Source organism: Hakea prostrata, chromosome 7 (assembly GCF_041222555.1).
Source record: "Hakea prostrata isolate BN-2017 chromosome 7, UWA_Hpros_2, whole genome shotgun sequence".
Taxonomy (NCBI): domain Eukaryota; kingdom Viridiplantae; phylum Streptophyta; class Magnoliopsida; order Proteales; family Proteaceae; genus Hakea; species Hakea prostrata.
The window spans coordinates 63828155-63851365 of NC_142606.1; the positions used below are offsets into that span (position 1 = coordinate 63828155).

At 38.6% G+C, this 23211-nt stretch overlaps 1 protein-coding gene across 1 annotated transcript; it reads left to right on the plus strand.

Moving 5' to 3' along the window:
* The first annotated feature begins 50 nt into the window (after positions 1-50).
* HSP60-3A (heat shock protein 60-3A) lies at positions 51-20780 on the plus strand. The gene is made up of 18 exons (XM_089162258.1): positions 51-225; positions 348-369; positions 799-927; positions 2143-2302; positions 4996-5171; positions 14717-14812; positions 14916-15020; positions 15596-15682; positions 15825-15914; positions 16171-16251; positions 16325-16393; positions 16474-16551; positions 18808-18903; positions 18988-19087; positions 19153-19256; positions 19364-19469; positions 20157-20235; positions 20316-20780. The coding sequence occupies exons 1-18, from the start codon at positions 188-190 to the stop codon at positions 20419-20421; spliced, it is 1722 nt and encodes a 573-aa protein (XP_089018384.1). The 5' UTR covers positions 51-187; the 3' UTR covers positions 20422-20780.
* Positions 20781-23211: the final 2431 nt, after the last annotated feature.

Below are 23211 nucleotides of genomic sequence, written 5' to 3' on the forward strand. Positions count from 1 at the left end.
TGTATATAACGTAAAATGCCCTCTCTCAAATGTCTCTGTAAAACCTTTCTGCTCGGCACTGTCTTCAACCCCACAATCGAGGTTGCTAAAACCCTACACTTATCTTTCAGACTAAGCCAAGTTACTTCTCTCCGCTTCTATCAAGTGCCATTGTCTCTGTCTCTGTCTCTATCTCACTTCTCGTACCATGTATCGAGTTGCTGCAACAATTGCTTCTTCAATCAGGTGTGTTTTGTTCGAAATCGTCTTTTTCTAAACTAGTTACTTCACCTTATTTTCCATTCGTTTTGCTCCATTACTCATTATCTTCTATCTAACGCATTGTATTTACTTTTTGAGTTTTGCAGTTCCGCTACGTCAAAGAAGCTGGTATCGGATTTCATGCTCTCTATCTTTTGTTTCATTTATTGATACTAACTACAGAATCTTCCTACTATCGGATTTTGTGTGCCAATCGTCTGCCATTATTATTCAATCTGCAAAACTGAAATTTTGTTGTGTCGATAATCCGAGGATCATTTTCGGATTCCCGAAGTACTATTAATAATCTCCCGCCATTTGGGTTATTCTACTAACGATATATAATTGCTTCGCTATAACTTCTGTTATTTCTTTTCAGTTAGTTTTAGATTGTAGCTTATCTTTCTCTGTTGCCTCTGGGCCAACACTAGTTCTAATCAAATAATGTGTTTTCAAGCCATGGTTGTTTGGTACATGAATGGATTATGTATGATCTTTACTTTACACTTTTCCTCATTAATAAAAAAATGTGATTTTTTTTTTCTTTTTATTGACAAGGCATGCGGGAGGATCCTTAGCCGGAACTATGTTGCAAAGGAAATCAATTTTGGTACTGGAGCTAGGGCAGCAATCCTACAGGGTGTTACTGAGCTGGCTGACGCTGTTAAAGTAACGATGGGACCAAAGGTAGAAGTGTAGAACTTGGGTTGTTGTTCTTGTTAAGTTTTCTTTGTTACTGTACTTTTATATGTAAGCAGAACATGGGCCCTTTTGAAGCCTCTTTATTATAAAATTTGAAAAACAGTATCCTGGTTTGCAGTGGAATAGTTAATTTACTGGGAGATGTAGGACCTGGGCTGAATCGAACTGGTTTCCATTGGATCAATTGAGCCAAGTCAAACTAGTGCAGCTGCGCTAAAAAAAGGGCCCAAAACACTGTTCCTGTAAGGCGTAAGCAATAACATGAACAGTGTTACAGCCTTGTTTGGGCCTTCAAGGAATATTTTGTGGGGCCCAAGAGTAGATTATGTAAAGATCTTTTAGGAAGATTGAAGACCTTTGTGAAAGTTGCTAAATATGTTATTTCCTTGTATTTTTGTTCTCTTTGCTACTAAAATCAGAATTAGGAAGTTTCTATTAAGGTCTATGCTCTACATATATGTAGTTAGCTGTTCTTAGTCATATCAAATTATGAAATTGGTAATTAAAGCTTTGCCTTGAGTTTATTTTCTTGTCTCTTGCTTGAGTGATAAGAAGGGTGAGGTCCTTGAGGACCTTGCTGTTGAAAGCTAAACACCTAGGGCTGAAGGAGCCTAGCTGTCGAGAGCTATATCCATCTATCTTGATTCCCTATTCTCTTGTCTTTTGTTTCTATTTGGTTACTTCTAATTCTCTGATTTGTGGGTTTAATTGGGCCTAAGTCGTCCTTGATATTAGCCTTAAATTGGGCTTGAACTCTGCATGGTTTTTGGCGACAAAACTAGAGCATTGAAATTACATAAGATGCATCGTTTGGAATAGCTAGTTAAGTAAAGTCATTGCTAGATTCTCTAGACACAATTTTGGATGCCTACAACAACAACAACGAGAAGCCTTGCCCCATCTAAATGTGGTCCGCTACGTGGAGTCTTCCAATTAGCTTTGTTTGAGGCCATGCTAGATACAAGGCCTAAGCTATGCATACTCTTTCTCACCACTTCTCTTAAGGTTATCTTAGATGTGCCCCTAGTTCTTCTAATTCCTTCAACTTTTGTTGCATGTTTGACATAATACACCAGGTTTATAATTCAGGAAAGCTTCAAAATTATGCTTCTCTTGTTTCAAAATTTGACTGAAGTTCAGTAAACTCTGTTCTTTCATAAGATGTTGATTTTTTGTTTCATTGACATCGGATCTATGCAGGGCCGTAATGTGATTATTGAGAAAAATCGTGGGGATCCTGTAGTCACAAAAGATGGCGTTACTGTTGCTAAAAGCATCAAATTCAAAAACAAAGCTAAAAATATTGGTGCAGATCTTGTAAAGCAGGTTGCCAAAGCCACCAATTCTGCAGCAGGAGATGGTAATCTCTAATTTTTTTTTTCTTATCCCATTTTCTAGCTTGTTCCTGGTTATCAATTTGAACATAATTTACTGTTTTACTCTGTGATGCACAGAGTAATATCAATTTGTGATATCCTGGTACCTTAAGTTAGGGACAAAATGTTATGTTATGGTGATTCAGGCGCACAGAAATTATCTTGCTTGAGTGACGGATCAAAACAAAACACATTATTTGCGGTTCTTTCATAAGTGTCAACTCGATGGCCTTGTAAACTGTGCTTTGCAATTTCTTATTACAAAAAGGGCGAAACTGGTGCTTTGCAATTTCTTATTCCTCTTCCTTATTCAAACCATATAATTTGTTTTCTTTCCTGAAATAAACAAACTTTAAATAAGTTGTCTACTGGGGTCATTCTTGACAACTGACTGATAACTGAGACTTGCCACATTGAAAGGAAAAAAAATCTGAGTTTTGAGAAACATTGTGGTGTCTGTAATTGCTAAGATCTTGCAGATATGTCATTGTAGTTTTGCAACTGCAATGTTGCTTGTTTGTCACAGTGGCTGTTGTGTCTTTTAAAGATAAAATATAAGAAACTGAAATTGGTTTTAGGATATTCTAAGTCTACTCTTGATGTAGAACTTAGGCTGGACCTAACCCGCTTAAATTGGACCAACTAGACCTGGTCAAATCAGCCGAGCTGAATGTTTTGGCCATTTTTTGGTCCTTCTAAAAGACCAGCTGATCCATTTGAAGCTTGTTTGGTCCAGCCCAAGTTCTACAGTAACTCTAGAACAAGAGTGTATAACAATGCCTATGGACAATGCTTCAAATTCTTTACATGATAGAGGGAACCAGCAGGTAATCAGATTAGGTGGTGTGGTTTCATGATGGTTGTTGTTGTTATTGTTATTATTGTTATTATTATTTATTATTAATATTATTAGTAAATTTATTTTGGTTTTAGTTTTCTTGAGGTTTTACTTTTAACAATGGTAAGATAACCTGTTTTTTGTTGAGCCCAAAAAGAGAGGACATTAATGTGTGTCCTTTGTGGTGTTTATGTGACTTAGAATGATCCCTTAAGATATTGAGCCAGCCAGAGTCACTGTTCTTTTAAGACTGTCCCCAATTCCATAAATATAAGCGATGGGAACATATGTCTTGTGATTTTGAGTGATTGAGAAACTTGGCTTTTGCTTACTTGAGAGCAGTGATGCTGCTTCTTGGACTGTGGTAATGCAGATCCAACCTTATTCTGGAATCTGGAGTAGCAGAGTAGGTTGGGATTTGTGGTGATCCCTACAGAAGGGGTTCAACTAGAAAGCAAGAGGCTAAAGGTATAAATGTTCACAGCTCAAAAGGGCTCAAGACAAGCGCGATATACACGGCTTTGACGCAAGAAATCAGCTTGCTCAGGTTTTGGGAAAAGAGGGGTTGGAGTATTCTGCCCTTTTTAGGAACGAATCCCTTACTGTCCTCGAACGCATGTCTTGATCCAATGCCGGGTGATTGGCAAACGATGATCCACTAGAAGCAAATCAGAATTAGAAAGTTAGCACCAAAATAGAGGCTAATAAGTACTATGTAATCCAATTGGCAGTTGAGTGTCGAACTTGGATCTAATGGAGAAAGGGCTGAGTAGGTCTTGTGGTATATCAGCCTATTCTGATGGCTAACGACATAGTTATCAAGGAATAACCAAAATAGAATGTTGGGTCAGATCTCTTACGCCAATCTAATTTAGTACACTAAACTTGGGATTGAGTTTAGCCCTTGATTGTGTTATTGCAATACTTTGCTGAATATATGAGCCTTGGCTGTATGGATATTAAAGATGATGTTTGTAGGAAAATCTGGCAGAACTACTATCACAAGAGAGCTTTTGGTGTCCGTAGGTTGAAGTAACAGCAACTCGTCATCTCATTTTTGGATCTAACTTGGTGTCTAAGGGAATCTCCAGCAGTTGTTGCAATAACAGACAGTAGCAGTACAAAGTCTCTGACAGTAGCAGTACAAAGAGGAACAGAGGAGGCAGAGGGAGAAGATAGGAGAAGAGAAAATGGGTAAAGGGGATAAGGTGATTCTATTCCCTATAGCCCTTAACTTCACCAAAATTGTTGGGATGTCCTTAGAGGCAGTAGATTAAATAGGCTCAATGGCTGATAGTTGACACCCAAAAACAAATGGCAAATTTCTTATAACAGCTGGGACTTGGTTTACAAGTAATGGAACCCAAATAGAAAGTAACTGGAGTAGATACTTCTAAATTAAAGCTAAGCCTACTTTCAGAATCTTAAATTAGAAACTCCTAGATCCCCCCCATGCATAGACAAAATTGACTCTTCTAATAAAGCTTCCATGTAATCTGGCGTTTGATACCAAAGGATATCCTAGTAGCCAAGGCCGACCATAGGTTGACACTATTCATGTGAACAGTGTTGTGAAAATTCTTTTCACTTCTTCTTCATGTTCTGATTTACATTACTTACAGATCTAATGGTGATTCTAGGTTATTTCTTCGCACATGTGAAAAGAAAATCACCCTTTAATCTCTTCTTTCATATGTAAAAAGAAAGAAGTGTTAGAAAAGCCTGTTTTCAATATTGGTTGTCCCTATATGTGATTCTGTTGCAATTGATATCTTGCTGTCTTTAGTGTCTTTGCTGGTTCAAGATTAATTCTACAGTAAGGGTTTTGTTTGTAAACAGGTACAACTTGTGCTACTGTCCTGACCCAGGCAATACTATCTGAAGGGTGTAAGTCAGTGGCTGCTGGTGCAAATGTAATGGACCTGCGACATGGTATTAATATGGCAGTTGACGCTGTGCTCACTCACTTGAAAAGCAGGGCAGTGATGATAAGCACCCCAGAAGAAATTACACAGGTGATTGAGCATGATACAATGGGTTGGGAGTGGGGGTGAGGGGGACACTTATCTTTTTGTATATGGTGTCTTTGGTGAAGTTTAAATTTTATCCTGTTCTTATCATTAGACATATGTTTGCCTACTTGTTCTCTGTTCTTTTCTGAAGTCAGGTTCTTCAGCATAATCCACCTTGGTTAATTCCATAGTTGCCAAGGTGGCAAGTCAACAAAGACAGTGCTAAGCACTTAGGTGGTGAGGTACCCACCTTGGAGCTCACGTGTATATATACACATACACGTCAAGTCTTTAAATGTCGACATCAGTTCACATCAACTCATTAAAAATCAGTATAGATTTTAAAGGTGCTAGAACAAAAGAAATAGGCTATTGGAAGTTTAAAAAGTCAGACCAAGGTCTGAACACTCTTTTCTTGATTTGCCATCTTGATAAGGTTGAGATTCTTAGCTCTCAGTTGAGTTTGTTTGGCTTGATGCTTTTGTGGGTAAATGAGCATGGTTGATCCTGAAATTTTAAGGCATGCTTGTCCTAATATGAATTGTTGGAATTTATTAATATAATTAATAAATTAAATGCCCAAGGGCAATTTTGGAAACTCACTATTAGGGCGGTTACAAAATAGGGTTATATATTTTGGTAATCACCGCATAAGTGAGAGTGATTTGCATTACGTAAGTTTTCTTTAAACGGCTGCTTTCATCTCTCTCTCTTTTCTCCAAGAAACGTAGGAAGGAGAAACCCATCGGAGGTTTACTTCCTTTGCTTTAGATCACTCTTCCATCCTTTCCACATGGCATTTGGGTTGTGGAAATAACTCCCTTTCCTAGTGATTGTGGATTCACCCCGGTAGAGCTTTGGTGGTGGAACGAGAATGTGGATCCAGATTTTCTTCCGCTGCGAGTACTTTATAAAAGGGAAAGCAAATCTAGGTAAGGATCTTTCCCCATCAATTATAGATTTGAATATATATGGAGTATTACCTACATTGGCATGAGAGCCATTGGTTCCCACGGTTCTTTGTTCCTCCCCATTGTTTAATTTCTTTGTATGGATCTAGTGGGAGGATCAAGGGTTTATGGAAACCCGCAGAGAATCTATGGTTTAATAGGAAACCCATGGGAAATTGATAGGGTTTTTGGAAACCCTTATGTTTTGGGTTCGGATCCGAGTGGGAGGATCCTTGTGAATTTCCCTAATGAAGTTTTGCATGAATTGATAATCTATGATAATTATTTTTGTTTAAAATTTATTGCTGGATTTTTTTCATGTGTTTTTGGATGAATTTTTGAAAGAAAAACGTGTTTTTCCGTTTTTTGAGAAAATTTCGTTCAAGAAAAAATAGAAAAAATATGACACTGTTTGGTCACAGTGGACCAGACGGTTGACTGTTTGACCAGCGGTCGACCGTCTATTGGTCTGACTGGACCATCACAGTAGCTCAGACGGATTTTTCGTCTGGGTATATGGAATTTCGTCTGGTCATAAAAGGCAGATGGACGACCGTTTGGGCAAACGACAGTTCCTCTGGGAGATATTTTTTTTATATATTGGTCCATCCAGTTCAGAATGTGTTTCTAACTTATTGGACACCAATGACCTGACAGTCTGTGTGATGTTTGGGCATTGAGGGCCTAATGGGGCCTAGTGGGAGCTAATGAGGTAGAAGTGTTTTGTGTGAACTACCTCATAGCATTAACATGATTGCATGTTTTATTTTATTAAAATTATTTTTAATTATGGGTCTATCAATCATGTTTCTTGCACAGAATGAAACTAGTATATAAGTCTATATGGGTTTGCATGAGAATTTGATTGAATGTTTGTTAGCATCTCTTTTGGTTTAAATGCTTACCCCATAGGTTAACTATGCTAGTGTGATTTTCTGTTGCTTGTGTTGTGTTTTATACTAGAATGATTGAACCCATCCTTGTATGTAATGTTTCTAGAATAAATGGCTGCTACAAAGATTATAGTTGCTGACCTCACTAAAGGAGATAAGTTGAATGAGAGGAACTATGACCCCTGGCACCAAAAGGTGCAATATCTCCTGGAAGAGCAAGATATGCTGGAAACCATAAACTAGACCATGAACCCACCTGAGGAAGGTACCACTGCACAACATCGCATGGACCTTGAGACATACAATGCTTGAAAGAGGAAAGACCGGGTAGCTAGGATTACAATCCTGAGTTCCATGAGGGATGACTTCATGCTTCGGTTTAAGAAGCATAGGACTGCAAAGTCTTTGTGGGAGGCTGTGAAGTTCCAGTTCGAAAGGACTTCCACCACAAGAGGCCGCCAGCTCGGACTCACCTTTGACGGTTATAAAATGTGCCAGGGTCACACCATGAGGCAACATATAACCATCATGTCTAACATGATTAGTGAGTTGAGCGTATGTGGGCGCCAAAAGACTGATGATGAATAAGTCTCCGCAGTCATCAGGTCATTGCCAAAGACTTGGGAGCATATGAAGATCTTTTTGACTCATGCTGATGATGTTAAATCTTTTGATCAAACTGCCAAGCACCTTGAGCTAGATGAGGATCGGATGTTGGCCGATGCCCCTCAAATTGAATTACTTGCTGCTGAAGCTAGCACTAGTAAGGGTGAAGGCTTCAAGCGCAAGAGAGAGAAAGCTCAACCTCAGCGGTCCAAGCAAAGTAACAAGGGTGGGAATAGAAACAAGAGTGGCCCCAACCGTTCAAGGAGGACTAGTGCTGGCAAGAAGAAATCACCTTTGATTTGCTTCAAGTGCTAAAAGCCTGGTCATTTTTCTCGTGATTGCACTGAGCAGGAGGTATGTACTGTGTGTTATATCTCATCTTGTTATGTAACAAGTTCTACTATGCTTGTTGAACTAAATCCTTTGTGGATTGTTGATTCAGATGCGATAGAACACATAACAAGGGAACGCTCAAGCTTCGTGGAATACCATCGTATTCCAAGAGGAAGCAGGAGAATAACGATGGGGAACAACTCAAGTGTGAAGGTTCATGGCATAAGCACATGTAGATTAGTTTTGCAAGGTGGCCGGACGCTGTTACTCCATGATGTGCTGTATGCTCCAGACATTCGGCGGAATCTTGTTTTTGTTATGTATCTTTTGAGACATGGTTTTTGAGCTGTATTTGAAAACAATTCTTTGGTTTTGTATCTAGGTGATACAGTTTATGGTTATGGTTTTCTTAATAATGGTTTTATTGTATTGGATACAATTGATAATTTATCTAATCCTAGTAATGCTTTTGTTTGCCAAAATACTGTGTGTATTGATTTTAATTTGTGGCATGCTAGACTAGGACATATTGGCTTAGATAGGATGAACAGGTTGGCAAGAGAAGGTCTCTTAGGCCAAGGTTCACTATCTGATTTGCCAACCTGTGAGTCATGTCTAGCAGGAAAAAAAATTAGAAAACCATTTAAAAAGGCTTTGAGAGCCTCTCTTCTTTTAGAACTTATCCATTCAGATGTGTGTGGACCCATGAATGTGCATACTAGAAAAGGATAGGCTTATTTCATCACATTCATAGATGACTATACACGGTATGGTCACATTTATCTAATTTCTCGTAAGTCAGAAGCTCTAGAATGTTTTAAGAAATTCATTTGCTTAGTTGAGAATCAGTTAGATAAAATGATTAAAACTCTTAGAACGGATAGAGGTAGAGAGTATCTCTCCGATATGTTTAAAGGGTTGTGTGATGAAAAGGGGATATCTAGACAACTTACTATTCCAGGGATTCCACAGCAAAATGGGGTTGCTGAGAGGAGGAATATAACCTTGCTAGACATGGTGAGATCCATGATGGCGTAGGAAAATCTACCCATCTTTTATTGGGGAGATGCTTTGCTGACTGCGGCCTATATCCTCAACAGAGTTCCAACCAAATCGGTTCCTTCCACACCATATGAGTTGTAGACCGGAAGGAAGCCAGATTTGAGTTACTTGCGCGTATGAGAATGTGCAGCATATGTTCACTCTACTTCTCACCAATATGGAAAGCTTGGACCCAGAGGAAGAAAGTGTATCTTTGTGAGATATTCAGAACCCTCAAAGGGCCATGCCTTTATTGGACTAGATGAAAGTGAGAGGAGGACGGAACTTGAGTCTAGGGATGCAACATTCTTGGAGAATGATTTTCCATCTCTTTTAGGAGTTAACAAAGAATCATCGGAATTCTTTGAAATACAAGATAGTGGTCTTGTCACTCATGGGATTCAGATTTTGGATAATGAACCTGGGGCTCATCCAGAAGATCCTAATGGGAGTGGGAGTGCAGATGTGATAGCTACCTCAGACGGTGAGCAATCTGACATGCACTTGTGCTATAGTGGGCGCATGCTAGTTCCTCGTCGACGTTTCGACATAGAGGATGAAGCCTACATGGTAATTCCTGAAGAGATCGACTGTGAGATGACTTCAGTCGATGAGCATGAACCGAAGAGCGTGCAAGAAGCTCTTGCGGGGTCAAGCTCAAAGGAATGGTTGAAAGCAATAGAGGAAGAGTTGGAGTTGATGAAAGTTAATTATGTCTGGGACTTGGTTGACTTGCCGCCGGGCCGAAAGGCAATTGGGAACAAGTGGGTTCTCAAGATCAAGAGAAAGGCGGATGGATCTATTGAGAGATTCAAGGCTCGTTTAGTGGCTAAGGGTTACACCCAACAAGAGGGCGTTGATTATGATGAAACTTTTTCCCCTGTGGTTAGGTTTGCCTCAATCCGCCTTATACCAGCCATTGTTGCTCAGTTGGACTTGGAACTTTATCAGATGGATGTAAAAACTGCTTTTCTCAATGTAGAACTTGAGGAAGAGATCTATATGGATCAACCTCAAGGCTTTGAAGCAAATGGACTTGAGCGCAAAGTGTGCAAGCTTAAGAAGTCCATATATGGCTTAAAGCAATCATCTAGACAATGGAATGTGTGCTTCCACCAAGCTATGATGGAAAATGGTTTTTCCATGCTTGAGGAAGACCACTGTGTTTAAACCAAGAGATCTGATAGTAATTATGTCATTCTGATACTGTATGTAGATGACATACTTATGGCTAGCAATAGCAAGGAGCTATTGGAAACCATTAAGAAATGGTTGTCCTCCGTATTTTATATGAAGGACATGGGTGAAGCAAGCTATGTGCTTGGTGTCAAGATTGTCAAAAATAGGAAAAAGAGATTACTGGGTTTATCTCAGGAGACCTATATTGAGAATGTCTTGACGAGATACCAGACGCACAACTGCAAACCAATTGATACTCCAGTGGAGAAGGATTTGCATTTGAGCCTTGATATGGGTTCTAAGACTCCAGAGGAGAAAACCAAGAAGGAAAGAGTTCCATATTCCAAGGTGGGTAGCCTAATGTACGCTATGATGTGTACTAGGCCGGATATTTTTTATGCAGTGGGTTTGGTTAGTCGGTACCAATCAAACCCAGGCATAGAGCACTGGAAAGCAGTCAAGAGGATATTGAGATATCTCAGAGGAATGAGTAACTACATGCTGTGTTGCCAATGATCGAATTTGCGGTTAGTTGGCTATAACGATGCCGACTGGGCTGGAGACATTGATGAGCGCAAATCAACCTTGGATATGCTTTCTTGCTGAATGGCGGGGCCATTTCGTGGTGTAGCAAGAAGTAGATTTGTATATCCCTCTCGACTATGGAAGCAGAGTATGTGGCATGTTCAGCTGCGGTTCAAGAGGCTGTTTGGTTGAGGAGATTCTTTCGACATACTGGAATTATGATGACATCCAAAGAGGTTGCCCTTGTCTACTGTGATAGTATGGCAACTCTTAGCTATGTCAAGGACCCTAAGTATCATGGGAAGACCAAACATATACAGTTGAGATATCACTTTGTTAGAGACATTATATCAAGGAAGAAAGTTGTACTTAAGCACATATCTACTAGTCAGATGGTAGCTGACCCTCTTATCAAACCTATAACTAAGGATGTTTTTATTTCTCATGTAAAATCCTTGGGCTTGCGTAGATTGTGACTTACTTTTGTACTGAAACTTTCTTATTATTGAGTAATATGAGTTCATTCCAGCATTTATTTTATTCACTTTCTGTGTGATTGTGTTCTTCTAGCATAAAACAAGATATGCTAATAGGCAAGAGAATGGCTCACTCACACGAGCATTCGCCTCTGGCGCCTTGAAGGCGAGCATAGATGAGACGGATTGTGAATGACTTTGTGTAGGTCAATTCATAATCATGATGTCGCCTTGATTTGGAATCAAGATGAGTTTCTCTATTGTGAAGAGAATCGACATGAATGTTCCCACTATTCATGTTGTTTATAGGAGCCAGATGCGAGTACTTTATGTGGCGCTAGGGTGGAGACAATAAAAAACTCGGGTTAGGCGCAAAAGGTTGCGACTAGACTAAGACCTGTATGGTGTTGAGATGGACATACGTTCTATTGTATATAGAATGCTCAATTATAGCACATATATCATACTATGTGTGCTTAGCGATCATTGGAAATAAGAGGATGGATCCCTGCTCCTCTCATTGTGTGAGTCCTGGACTTTATGGTCCATTAGTGTTCTTAGTGACTTTCGACGACATTATGAAACGAAGGGTTGATGTGGCTACTTTGGGGTGTTACCTATGGTCATGATAGATTCGACCTAAAGGGGCACTACCGGGAAGGAGTCAATCCTAAGTGTAGTGATGGTTTGGGGCGAAAGGAAATGTTTGATTCAATTGCACCCTAAAAGTGTTTGTTGGCGCCAACTGTATGTGTTACAGTAGTGAACATTTTAAGGACAAGAAGGTGATCTCTCAGAGGGATCGAGATACCTTTAGTCTGGTGAGTTTGAATAAACTTAGGACACTGTGGTATACTACTACTTATTTGATATGTTTCTTTGAGTGATGTGCCATTCTGGCCTTCTGGGAAGGTTTCTAGTTTGGGGCTCACACGTGCAGGTATATCACCGGTCGCACAACTCATTTTGCCAGTATGATTTGTGGATGTTATTGTCTGGGACACAAGAGGTCTATGTATCTGGGATACATAGCAGAGAGATTGAATGTGGATATCTAGGATATACATGTGTCTGGGACACATTGAGAGATTAACACTTGCCCTTGTGCAAGTGGGAGATGTTGGAATTTATTAATATAATTAATAAATTAAATGCCCAAGGGAAATTTTGGAAACTCACTATTAGGGCGGTTACAAAATAGGATTATATATTTTGGTAACCACCACATAAGTGAGAGTGATTTGCATTACGTAAGTTTTCTATAAACGGCCGCTTTCATCTCTCTCGCCTTTTCTCCAAGAAACGTAGGAAGGAGAAACCCATTTGAGGTTTACTTCCTTTGCTTTAGATCACTTTTCCATCCTTTCCACACGGCATTTGAGTTGTGGAAATAATTCCCTTTCCTAGTGATTGTGGATTCACCCCGGTAGAGCTTTGGTGGTAGAACGAGAATGTGGATCCAGATTTTCTTCCGTCGCAAGTACTTTATAAAAGGGAAAGCGAATCCAGGTAAGGATCTTTCCCATATAGATTTGAATATATATGGAGTATTACCTACATGAATAAACATATTTAAGCTTTCAAATTGGAAAGAAAAAGCACACAATTTAGTGATTTGAATTTGTACCCTTGGTTGGCAGTAAAGGCGAATACCTTCATTGTAAATCATAGTTTAAAACATGGTAGAAGATCTCGCTCTCGAGAGAGATCTCGCCACCTTGAAAAAGAGAGATCTCGACCATCTCGGTGAGATCTCGGTTGAGATATACAATTTTTTGGCGTCCACTCGGTAGCCCATCTCGGTGGGTTTTAGGGTCCCAATTGGGTGGAAACTTGATATTTAGCTTTTTTAAGGCCTTTTGAACACGTTGGTGGCCTTGGATTTGTCAGAAACAACCCTATGTATGATTTCTAAGTCTACCCATAGTGTGAAACTGAAATGTAGTAGGATTAGGGAATGCAATGTTATACAACATGTAATATAGAACCTTTAAAGCATATAAATGAAAAGCAAGTATATCAAATGCATCAACTAACTTAAATGTTATCAAAATTCCATCCATATGAGTATCACAATCTCAATTTTCAAGAATAAAATAATTATACAACCATTAGAAGTTCTATATAAGTCATTAAATCATAAATTCATAAGACAAGTAGAAAATGATTGATCTTCCTTGTTGTAGATGTGCTAAGAGTTGTTGCAAGTGAAAATTCAGCCAAAATCTACAAAAAAAAGGCAAAAATTGAGAGTTCCAGCGAGATCCAGGGCGAGATATGGCGAGATATGGCGAGATATGGCGAGATCTCGAGCGAGATATCCCAACTCGTAGATCTCGACCTCCATCTCGTCTCGCCAAGGTGAAAAAACGAGATATCTCGTGAGATCTCCCACCATGGTTTAAAATCTCATTGAGATCAGAAGGTATTTTGCTTGGTAGATGTAATATTGACTTAATTGTTTGACAAGAGTTTGTATCTGTAGTCTGTAGTAGGAATTACCAAGGCTTTGATCTAGTTTTACTTGTCAACTATTGCCCAATTTACTTGTCAATTATGTTTCATTAAACATTTAAAGTTCCAAATGTATATAATATGCAGTAATTCATATTTACAACAAGGTTCAAAAACTTGTCTTTGCTACCATTTTTGGGTCAAGTTTCTTGGCTTTTGTGCATTTTCCTTCCCTTCTGTAAAATGATATTTGGAAGGCAAATGGCCATAGTTCACTTCGTAAACAAAAACACCAAGTATGATGTTTTGATATCCTAAGTAGAAACCTGCAATTGACTATTCTACACCTTATTTGAGTGGTATGAGGTATAACTATGCAATATATGAAGCAGTTGAAGTTTCTATAGCCAACAATAAGATTCAGTGAAATATTCACTTCACACTGCATTCTACTTCACCGAACCCAAGTACAATGAATAATGCACAACTCATAGATGGCTTGCTGGTTGCTACCCTGTATTACCCTAATCCAACAATGCAATAATACGAGCATCTAACTTCCTCCTACGCTGTATTACCCTAATCCAACAATGCAATAATACAAGCATCTAACTTCCTCTGTAGGAGGTCAAAATTCTTGAAATGTTCGAGATTTCACCGAGATTTTCTAAATATTCAGAATTTTGGTTGAGTTATTTGAAACTAAGCATTTTTTGTGTCTCAGATGTCATCTTGTCACTTGATTGTTGGGATTCTCAGGACTTCTGACACGCTCACTTGATTGTTGGGATTCTCAGGATTTCTGACACGTTGTAAAGTTTTTTAAACTATGATTCTAAGTGTGCTTTCTCTCTGAAGAAAAACTTTTAGCTTAAATTAGCAAAACTGTTGTTCTGCTCTTCCTTTTTTTTTTTGAAGCCGAAAATTTTCCCAAATAGCCTTTGGCTAGATGCTCTAAACTGTACAGTTTTTTATTTCTGCATGTAGTATTGTCAACCATAGGAAGTTCCACATGGTCTCTTGTGGTGTTTGATTAATTTAGCCTTGTCCAACACTCTGTTTATTATTGATGTAGTCTTACATTGAAACAGGTAGCAACCATCTCTGCAAATGGTGAACGTGAAATAGGGGAACTGATAGCTAGGGCAATGGAGAAAGTTGGCAAGGAAGGGGTCATTACTGTTGCGGTTAGATGTTTTCCTTATTGTTTCTTCTTGACAAGTAATGTGTTTGCAACTCCAACAGATATAATATTGGTAGACTATTTATCCCAGCCTAAAAACTTTGCAGGATGGAAATACTTTGGATAACGAATTGGAAGTGGTGGAAGGCATGAAACTTACTAGGGGATATATATCCCCCTATTTTATTACAGATTCTAAGACTCAAAAATGTGTGAGTATGAATGTCTTTGTGGTTCCATTTGCACTTCAAGCCTTTAATTCCTCTCAACTGATCTAAATTAGTAACCTACATTCAAGAACATGGGGATTAAATCTGCCATAGTAGTTTTTGTTATGAATTGTGCTAAAGGATATACAGACTCTAATATCGAATATATGCTTTACTTTTTTGCATAGTTTGTCTTATATTTTCCATAAGCCTCTGGGTGTGTGTGGATGAGAACAAGGATCCTGCTAAAAGGATGAAACAAGATACTGTCTTCCCTTATTTGAGGGATATTAAAGAACTTTCAAATTGCTAAATAAGTTCATAATGCTGCTGAATTCATGATTTATGTAAGGTTGAGTTGGAAGATGTTTCACTTTATTTCCTTTCATGTTAACACTATTGACTATTCTTCTCTGTGTGTGTGTGTGTGGCGTTTTTCAATGTACACCTGAACTCCCTTCCTGTTGCTTTGTAAATCCTAAGTCATAACATCATCTGTTTTTAAGAGATTTTTTGGTATCCATTACCTTATTGGAGGATTAACATTTTATAAACATTGTGATTTGCATGTATGACAGGAGTTGGAATATCCCCTGATTTTTATTCATGACAAGAAGATTTCAGATTTGAACTCTCTTGTCAGAATTTTGGAGTTGGCTCTGAAGGTAATAATGCATCTTTCATGGATTCTTCTCTCTGTTGGAAACGTATTCAGTTTTCCATGCTACTGAATGAGCCTCTTTAAGATTTGCATTGCTGACTTCAAAGAGTTCGTTTTTTTTTTTTTTTTTTTAAATTTCTACTTAGAAAAATAGACCCCTGCTAATTGTGGCTGAGGATGTTGAGAGTGATGCACTGGCGATGCTTATACTCAACAAACAACGTGCTGGAGTTAAGGTAATTTTTTTATTTCCACATTTGGCTGCTGTGTGTTTGCTTCTCAGAAGAAGGTTATGCCATTGATGTGGTATATGGTTTTCTGGTTTTTTTTTATTTTTTTAATGGCCACCATATCGAGGTGTACAAACAGATTATAGTTGTTTCACAGTGTTCTATTTGGTGGTTATTCAAGCATATGATTCTGCCTTTGTGTTGGTCATACGTACTTTTACGATGTACATGTTGACTTTGAAGCTTTATGCACTAAATATAGGTCTGTGCCATTAAAGCCCCTGGTTTTGGAGAAAACAGAAGAGCAAACTTGGATGATCTAGCCATTCTTACGGGAGGAGAGGTGAAATTTATTCTGCACCCAAATATTCTTGTATTGAATTGCAAAATTATTACAACTCATCGTTTATAAGCAGGTCATCACTGAAGAACGTGGATTGCATCTTGACAAAGTCCAACTTGAAATGCTTGGTACTGCCAAAAAGGTTTGTTAGCATTTTAATCTATAGAATGTGGACAAGGATTTCATTTGGATTTGAGCTTTCACTTATTCTCTAGATAACAGGTCACTGTCTCGCTTGATGACACTATTGTGCTACATGGTGGTGGTGACAAGAAGCTTATTGAAGAACGATGTGAACAGGTATTTAGGGTTTTCTTATTGAGTTGTTAGGTTTATTTTCAGTTCATACCATTTGTTTAGTTATTGGATGATTCCAAACTTCTGTATTCGGGGGATTGTAGTAATAAAAGCAAGGGGGGGGGGGGGGGCATTACAAAGGATGATGTATCAGAGGTCAAAGGATGGGAGGCAGGATTATGACCATGAAACCATCCATTGTTTGTGCCTGTGCACACAAAGTAGGATTGGATGAAAGTTGTAGGCATCATCTTCAGGGAAACATTGATGATTTCCATCATAGCATTTTGGCCAACACGAATAGATTATGGAGGACCTGTGTGGACATGTTGGGAAAGATTCTATACAGGAAGGATTTCATGGTGGCTATGGGGTTAGGAAAGGGAACAAGGAAAGGAACTCAACCCCAGACTTTGCAGTAGTTTAGGATCTTTCCATTGTAAACAGTTTCTTTGAGAAAAGAGAGGAACATCTGATTACCTATAGAAGGGGCAGTAATACCAGCCAATTAAACTTCTTCCTAACCAAAAGTACAGGCAAAAGGATATGTATGGACTATAATGTTAGACAGCGCCTACCCACCCAACATAAACTGTTGGTCCTGGATATTTACCTCAATGCAGAAACCCATGGGAGGGAACCTCTGTGTCCTAAGATATGGTGGTGGAGATTAAAATCGGAGTCTTTACAGGCATAATTATGTGGCCAAACAAGGGGAGTGGGATTTAGAGGGAGAAACCAATGAGATGTGGTTGCCAAATGCGTACTTGGGGAAATGAAGGGTGTCCATTAGAAAGCATGCAAATCTTGGTCCTGGCCATAGTTTTGACCAGCCGGAAACCGATATATTGTTGACAATGATCGAACTTGTACTTTTTCCTAACCATCTTGAGGTGCTGATTTCCACGTAGAAATGATTTTTTGGGTATTTAGCCCACTTTTACCTTAACCCAATACATATATACATACACACACTCTAGTAAAGTCACACATGCAAATGCACATTTTGCATGTATTCAAGTATAGATGACCCAAATGAATTATTAAATTAATATTTTCAAGTCCACTACTGATATTCTAATTGTGTACATGCGGATACACATCTTGTCATGCACTGAGATATGGACAACCTAAATGAATTAATCAGAATCCCAAGTCATTCTTTTGGTGCAGCTCCCTATGATTGGGATTGTAGTTCCAGTCTAATATACGCTCCCTTCGTGGCTGGAACCCCTCTCTCTCTCTCTCTCTCTCTCTCTCTGATTAAGCTACCTACTTTCTTATGTTGAAGCAAAACACAAGTCACTGAGTGATATCTTTAAGTTTTCAATGCATGATACATTAGACTATGAAATATTACTTAAATTAGATCAATTCAAGGAAGATCATATCGAATTGAAAATGTTTAAATCAAATATGAATGGTTCTGAACTGAATAGAGAAGAGCAATAAGGTAGACACGTGTGTCTGAACTGGAAGGTAATTTACTGTACTAAGTGAACACCCAGAATTTCAAATTAAAAATACTGAAAAACCATTTTTGTGCCTTCATGTATGGTTTACTGAAAAACCCTTCAAATGGCTTCATGTGTTGTTTACTGTCTCCATTAACAGATTTTAGCCAGATTTATGCTACTCAAATGGTTATATTAAGAGCAGTGGGGGCCCAGTGTAGTGATTCGGATGTCTAGACCAAATTTGAAATTATGAATGGTTCTGAAGAAACTCAGTAGAGAACAGAAATAAGTTAGACACACCTGTGGCTTCAACCGGGAGATTTTTAATGGAATTAAGTACATAACAAGAATAATGAACTAGAAATAGTAATGCTAGTTGTTCAAGTTATATTCTAATGGCTGAAAAAAAACCCTTTATGTGACTTTATATTTGGTGTACTGTCTTTCATTTTCTGATTAAGCCGGACAGAGTCACATAAACAGATATTCTCAAGGCTCCAATCAAAGTGATCTAACCCAGGGTTGGGCACTCTGGTTAAAGTTTTCTGATCAAGGAGTTCATAATTATTCCTCTTGACTCATTCAGATGTCAAAATGGACCTCAAGCTGTGGCTTCCAATTTGGGCACTCGTACTAAGTTCACAGATGTTGAATGTTTGGGAACTGTAAATGATTCTCCGTCTCATCACAGATTAAAACACCAGTGGCTGACTTGTTACAAATATTGTGCCTAGTCTTATTGTAAAATTGATGAAACTGCAAAAAGTGAAGGTAGATTAACTGACAGGAATGTGTTTAACAGCTTAGAACAACTATTGAGAAAAGTACTGCCACATTTGACAAGGAAAAAGCACAAGAACAATTATCCAAGCTATCTGGCGGTGTTGCAGTATTTAAGGTTTGGCAAGCTCCCTTCTTGCATTCCATGTTGACTGATGTTCTAATAGACTTATTCTATTGCAATCATCAATATGTGGTACAGGTTGGAGGGGCTAGTGAGGCAGAAGTTGGGGAAAGGAAGGATCGGGTGACAGATGCTTTAAATGCTACACGGGCAGCTGTGGAAGAGGGTATCTTGCCAGGTAAATTTGTGATTGGATGGCTTAATGTCTTTTCCCATAGAACAGAAGGTGATTGTTTCAGACAGGTGGTGGGGTTGCCCTCCTGTATGCTACAAAGGTGCTGGAGAATATTCAAACTGCTAACAGTGACCAGAAAAGAGGAGTTGAAATAATCCAGAATGCTCTCAAGGTCCAAGAAATCCTCTTCCTTTTTCTCCTTTTCGGGTCGGGGGAGGGTTGGGTATTATTTTTTCGTTGTCTCTAGTATGTTATGAGAATAAGGTTGCTTTCTTGCAGGCATCCACATTCACTATTGCTGAAAATGCTGGTGCTAATGGATCAATAGTTCTTGGCAAGCTGTTGGAACAGGATGATCTTAACCACGGCTATGATGCTTCTAAAGGTTTGTTATTTAGGGTGGTAGAGGCCTACTTCGTTTCATTCTTTTGAGAGTATAAAAAGCTTGATTGTCTTGGAATATTTGAGGCTAAAGCCCAATAGTTTGAACTTCTTTGACCAAAAATCTCCCTGCTGTCTCCCACACCCACCCTGTCCCCTCAACTACCCCCCTCCACCCAAAAAAAAAAAAAAACCACCCAAAAAGAGAGTCTTGGGGCTTGGGTTTTGCATTCAACCCATATCAAACTCATCATGGGCGGTTTGACCTATCTGGAACTGGTTTCTCGTGGCTTTGTCTCCTCTCTCTTGTGGATTTTGTGCTATAAGACATTCAAATTGGCTGAACTTGTGCATCCCAATCCTAGTATATTGGTTAAATTTTGAATCTCTTAAAAATTTCCGTTTGAGCAAATTGAGGTCAAGCAATGATTTAAGGAGGGTTTGATCTATCTGGAACCGAATCAACTTGGCATTTACTGTCGCCCTTGTGGGTCTTGTGCTCAAGACATTTGACTTTGCTGAAATCCTGAATCCCAGCCCTAGCTTAATTATTGGATTTGTTTTTTTTTCTTCCTGACATTCATCACTTAGTTCTGCATGTTTCATTTGGAAGTACCCTTGGTCTTGAATCAATTGTTGCTCTGCCTAAAATGTTGATTCATCATTCGGTGTGCTTCTTGTGTTGAGCCAGGTGAGTATGTTGACATGGTGAAAGCTGGAATCATAGATCCTCTCAAAGTTATCAGAACAGCCTTTTTGGATGCTTCCAGGTCAACATTACAACTTCATTCGCTGTTTGTACAATTTCTCAGTCTTGTCAATTTACAAACTTTCGTCTGTTCTGTTGCAGTGTCTCTTTGCTAATGACAACCACAGAGGCAGCTATTATTGACCGCCCAGATTCAAAAAGCACGGTTCCTAGTCGAATGCCAAACATGGATGATATGGAATACTGATGCTCATCATACATCTCCCAGTTTTAGGATCTGAAGCAGAAGCTTCATTGGCTGGAGCTCCATTTGTTTTTCTTGCTCATGATCCATTGTTGTAATTTTGCGAGTAGTTAGGGATGTTAAAACTTCCTGGTTTTAGAATGCTAAGAGAAACTTGCGCTAGGCTTCACATTTTACTTATTGAGGTTTTCAATTGAGAGCGTCCGAAGAGGCATTGTTTTACAAAATGAGGAATACAGGTTTGATATGAACTTTTTTGTCGTGAGTAATTGTTTTTTTATGTTTCAACATTTTTTTTTTCACCCCAATTTTTTCTGGGTCTAAGCTGTGAGCCCAAATATGAACAAGAGTTAAATTTGAACCTGTAATGCATCAAGTTTCATTATAGCTTGCAAATAATTTAGGAGTCTCAAGGGAATTTGATGTTTTCATTTCCAGCTGTTCGCTCCAGTCCATATTTTCTATAGGTGGTTTCAACATTGATATTGGCTAATTATATGGATTGTCAGCTAGAAGGATTTGGGGAAATTACATGATTAGTTATTTATAATTTTTTTTTTATTTTACAAAAGTAACCATTCATTGTTTCAATTAACAAAATTAGTTATAAGTTTAGGTTTACAAAACTAACCAAAATAATGATTTTTCATTCTTTTTGGACCTTTTATATCCCTAAAACTGAAGACACTGAAGGGAGAAATCACTATTTTGTCTACAAGAGAAAAGTCACCATATTTTCATATCCTCTGGACATTTTCACCCTATGTTGGTATGGTCAACTTTAGGGGTAAAAGTCCAAAGAAACAAAAAATCACTATTTTGGTTAGTTTTGTAAATACAAACTGAATTTTAGCTAGTTTTGTTGATTGAAACATTGAGTGACTAGTTTTGTAAAAGAAAACCTAGATTTCATGGACTGACTTAGTGATGGGCACACTTGAATCAGATCTAGAATCAAACTCATCTTGAATCGTTTTGATTCGGTGAGTGGTATTGGAGGCAGACACTTCTGCAGATTTTGCAGGAGTATCAAGAATGATGAGGTTGCTTAAACGGGATTCAATCTCATTAAGCATTTCAGATCTGCTTAATTGTCCAACATTTTTAGGACTTCCACCTTTAAGACCTTCGTTGTTTTTAAAAGGGGTAGCTAAAACATCTATACCCTCAATTTTTAATTTGATTTGGTCCATTGGGGGATGGACAGAGGTTATTGTTTCTTTGGTTTTGTTGACGAGCCATTTCTTGAAAGGGTAAATTGTTTGATTGATGGTCCCATTATTCCATGGATAATCTATCTGAATTGTTAAATAGTCTCGGGCAAAGAGGGGATTTATTGGATGGTATCGAAAGGTGGAGTATTGGTAGTCTTGCATCCTTGTAAGAATTCACGGGTTAGGAAGTCAGGGATGGAATTGGATTCACCTTTGATATGCTCAATGTCAAAATCAAAACTGGACAATAACGCTTGCCAACGAGCAAAAAACTGTTTTGAAGCAATGTTTTGAACATCTTTTTTCAATACTTGTTTTGCAGCACTGCAATCAACACATACTAAAAATTTCTGATTAAGTAAATCCGTTTCAAATTTTTGAATGCATAAAATGATGGATAAAATTTCTTTTTTAATAGTACTGTAATTCTTCTGGGTTGGATTCCAAACTCCAGAGGTGTATTGGACAAGTACCTCCTTCCCTTGATCAATTTGTTTGAGGATACCTCCGTAACCTAGCTAAGAAGCATCGGTTTCAACAACTTTGGGAAGGTCAGGATTAGCAAGGCTAAGACATGGTATAGTCTTGACAAGGTGTTTGATGGTTTGGACAGCCTTGGTGTGGTGCAGTGACCATGGTGTAGGATTTTTCTTGAGCCGAGAATAAAGCGGCTCGCAATGGGATCCAATTTGTGGGATGAAATCCCTGACATAGTTCAGGGCTCCTAAGAACCTCTGCAGTTGGGTTTTATCAAGGATAAGATCAGGGAATTTGTCGGCAAAGGCTAAAGACCTATCAATGGGGACAATGGTTCCCTGGTGAATGTTGTGGCCTAAAAATCGGATCTTTGTTTGGAATAGTTCCATTTTTCTTAGTGAAATGACTAATCCATTATTTTTCATGATTTGATGGAATTTGTTTAAATGTTTGATTATATATATATATATATATATATATATATATATAAAGGAAAAAGAGAAAAGAAAAGATGTATACCTGGCAGAAGATTGTAACGGGCTAACCCACCATCAGTCTTGAACTCATTCACATCAATTCGGTCTCCAGAGGGGAGCAAGTCCTAGGTTTGCTGATCATGTCCATCGAAAGGAGGCCTCTAGTTAAAAGGAGCTATAGACTCAATGGAATGCAAACACCAATGAAAGCGGTAGTTGGGGAAGCAGATAGCACAAGAGAAATACTTTTTCCTCTAGCCTTTGTTATCATGTGGAATAGATGAATTTGCAAGATAGAACTATCGCCCAACTCCTCGGTGCTGATGCTGGTTCTCCTTGAAAAGTGCAGGTAGCCACGCTCGCTTCCAACTTTCAGAGTATAGTAATTCCTAAAAGGATTAACAAAGGGATTGCATCCCATTTTTTGAACGAATGCAAAGAAACAGTAGACAAGTCTCCAACTATTTGGAGTTAGTTGGCATTGACATATTTTGTAATGGTCAAGGAGAGACTTAACCCAAGGAATCAGGGGAATTCTAAACCTATCCTCTGATCTCTTGATATTAACAACGATGACACCAGGAGTAGTCAGATGAGCACAATCATAAGGTTCAGGAGTCCAAGCC